The 1,307-nt window shown below is 39.8% G+C and overlaps 2 protein-coding genes across 2 annotated transcripts in view; both read right to left on the reverse strand.

Moving 5' to 3' along the window:
• The window catches only part of LOC119591009 (neuropeptide-like protein 31), a 580-nt gene extending 236 nt beyond the window's left edge, over positions 1 to 344 (reverse strand). Inside the window, exon 1 of the mRNA XM_037939742.1 lies at positions 53 to 344. Coding sequence (XP_037795670.1) covers positions 53 to 275 — 223 coding nt within the window. The 5' untranslated portion in view covers positions 276 to 344. The remainder of the gene's footprint in view (positions 1 to 52) is intronic.
• The window catches only part of LOC119591010 (keratin-associated protein 19-2-like), a 9,245-nt gene that overhangs the window by 3,946 nt on the left and 3,992 nt on the right, over positions 1 to 1,307 (reverse strand). The window lies entirely within an intron of this gene.

Below are 1,307 nucleotides of genomic sequence, written 5' to 3' on the forward strand. Positions count from 1 at the left end.
AACGACACTTTTAGCTTTCAGTGTTTTCATTTGCCGTGATAAAGGTACTCACCGAATCCTCGTCCTAATCCGAAGCCTCCGCCAAAACCTCCGAAGCCTCGGCCGAAACCTCCACCATATCCTCCGAAGCCTCGGCCGAAGCCGCCAAAGCCTCCACCGAAACCTCGGCCGAAGCCTCCGTACAAACCTCCCGCGCTGACGGCACCGATCAGCGCTGCGACCATCATGAAGGCAGACAGGAAACGCTGCAAGTGTGAGGACGTTAATATAGCCATGGTAGCTGATGGCAGAGAAATGCGTTATTTTGAAGGAAAGAAATGCACGTCAGGCTGGTTTTTAAACAAACCATTGTAATTGATGAAGTGTTTTGTTTGAGATATAGCTGTGAAGTGACAGCGAGAATGAGGAAGGAGGATTTATATAGGACAAGATACGCTTCAGTTCAGCGTTGTCCATTGAAAGGATCGACTCATGCTGCTCATATCCATAGACTTGACATAGTGATATATATCTCTGAATGATTTTCCACATATTTTATGTTTTTTAAATCTTTATGTACATAAAGTCTACATGCGTAACGTCCTAACTGATGCGTAAACATGAATCGTGAGATAAAGTGTTTGTATTTGCTGTTTGTGAACGCTATTCTCTCTACTACTTGTAGTATGGTGTGTCATTGCACAAACATGATACGAGCAGAGGACTGTTAAATAACACGCAGTGATCAAGGACAATCATTGCAATGGAGACAGTAAGGGTGGTGAGTGGGGAAGGTGGATAAGGTTAAATAGGGGGATGTTTAAGTGATTTTAAAATTAGTACTTCTGATTGCAAAGCAAACGAGGATCCAGGGAAGCACTTAATCATAGACAATATTGAATGGCATGTTTTGAAAGACTATCGCCAGAATAGGATTTAAATCTTGGGGTGGGGGGGGGGGCTCTTCAGGCACCTCAACTTAGAAATTAAATTACATGGTCAATAAATGAACTGCAATGAATAAGCCACATTTCGTTAAAAAAAGGTAGCTGCTGACTATTTTTTTTTTTCTTAATTGTATTAATTATAAGAATAACTTTGACTAACTTTTCGTTTCATAATAGAGACCATACTGACATGTTAATTTTATATTGCAAGAACTACATAGGTGTTTGTAAATTGTTACTTTACCTACTTTTTCTGTATCATAATGGTACTAATTATAATTTCTAGATGTACACATTTTTCTCGGTTTTAATTGTTAACCAATTAATCTAGTTATTCAGAGGGGAAGGGGCACATTCTTTTTTCTTTTGCCTCCCCCAAAC

The sequence above is a fragment of the Penaeus monodon genome, chromosome 28 (assembly GCF_015228065.2).
Source record: "Penaeus monodon isolate SGIC_2016 chromosome 28, NSTDA_Pmon_1, whole genome shotgun sequence".
In the NCBI taxonomy this organism is placed as follows: domain Eukaryota; kingdom Metazoa; phylum Arthropoda; class Malacostraca; order Decapoda; family Penaeidae; genus Penaeus; species Penaeus monodon.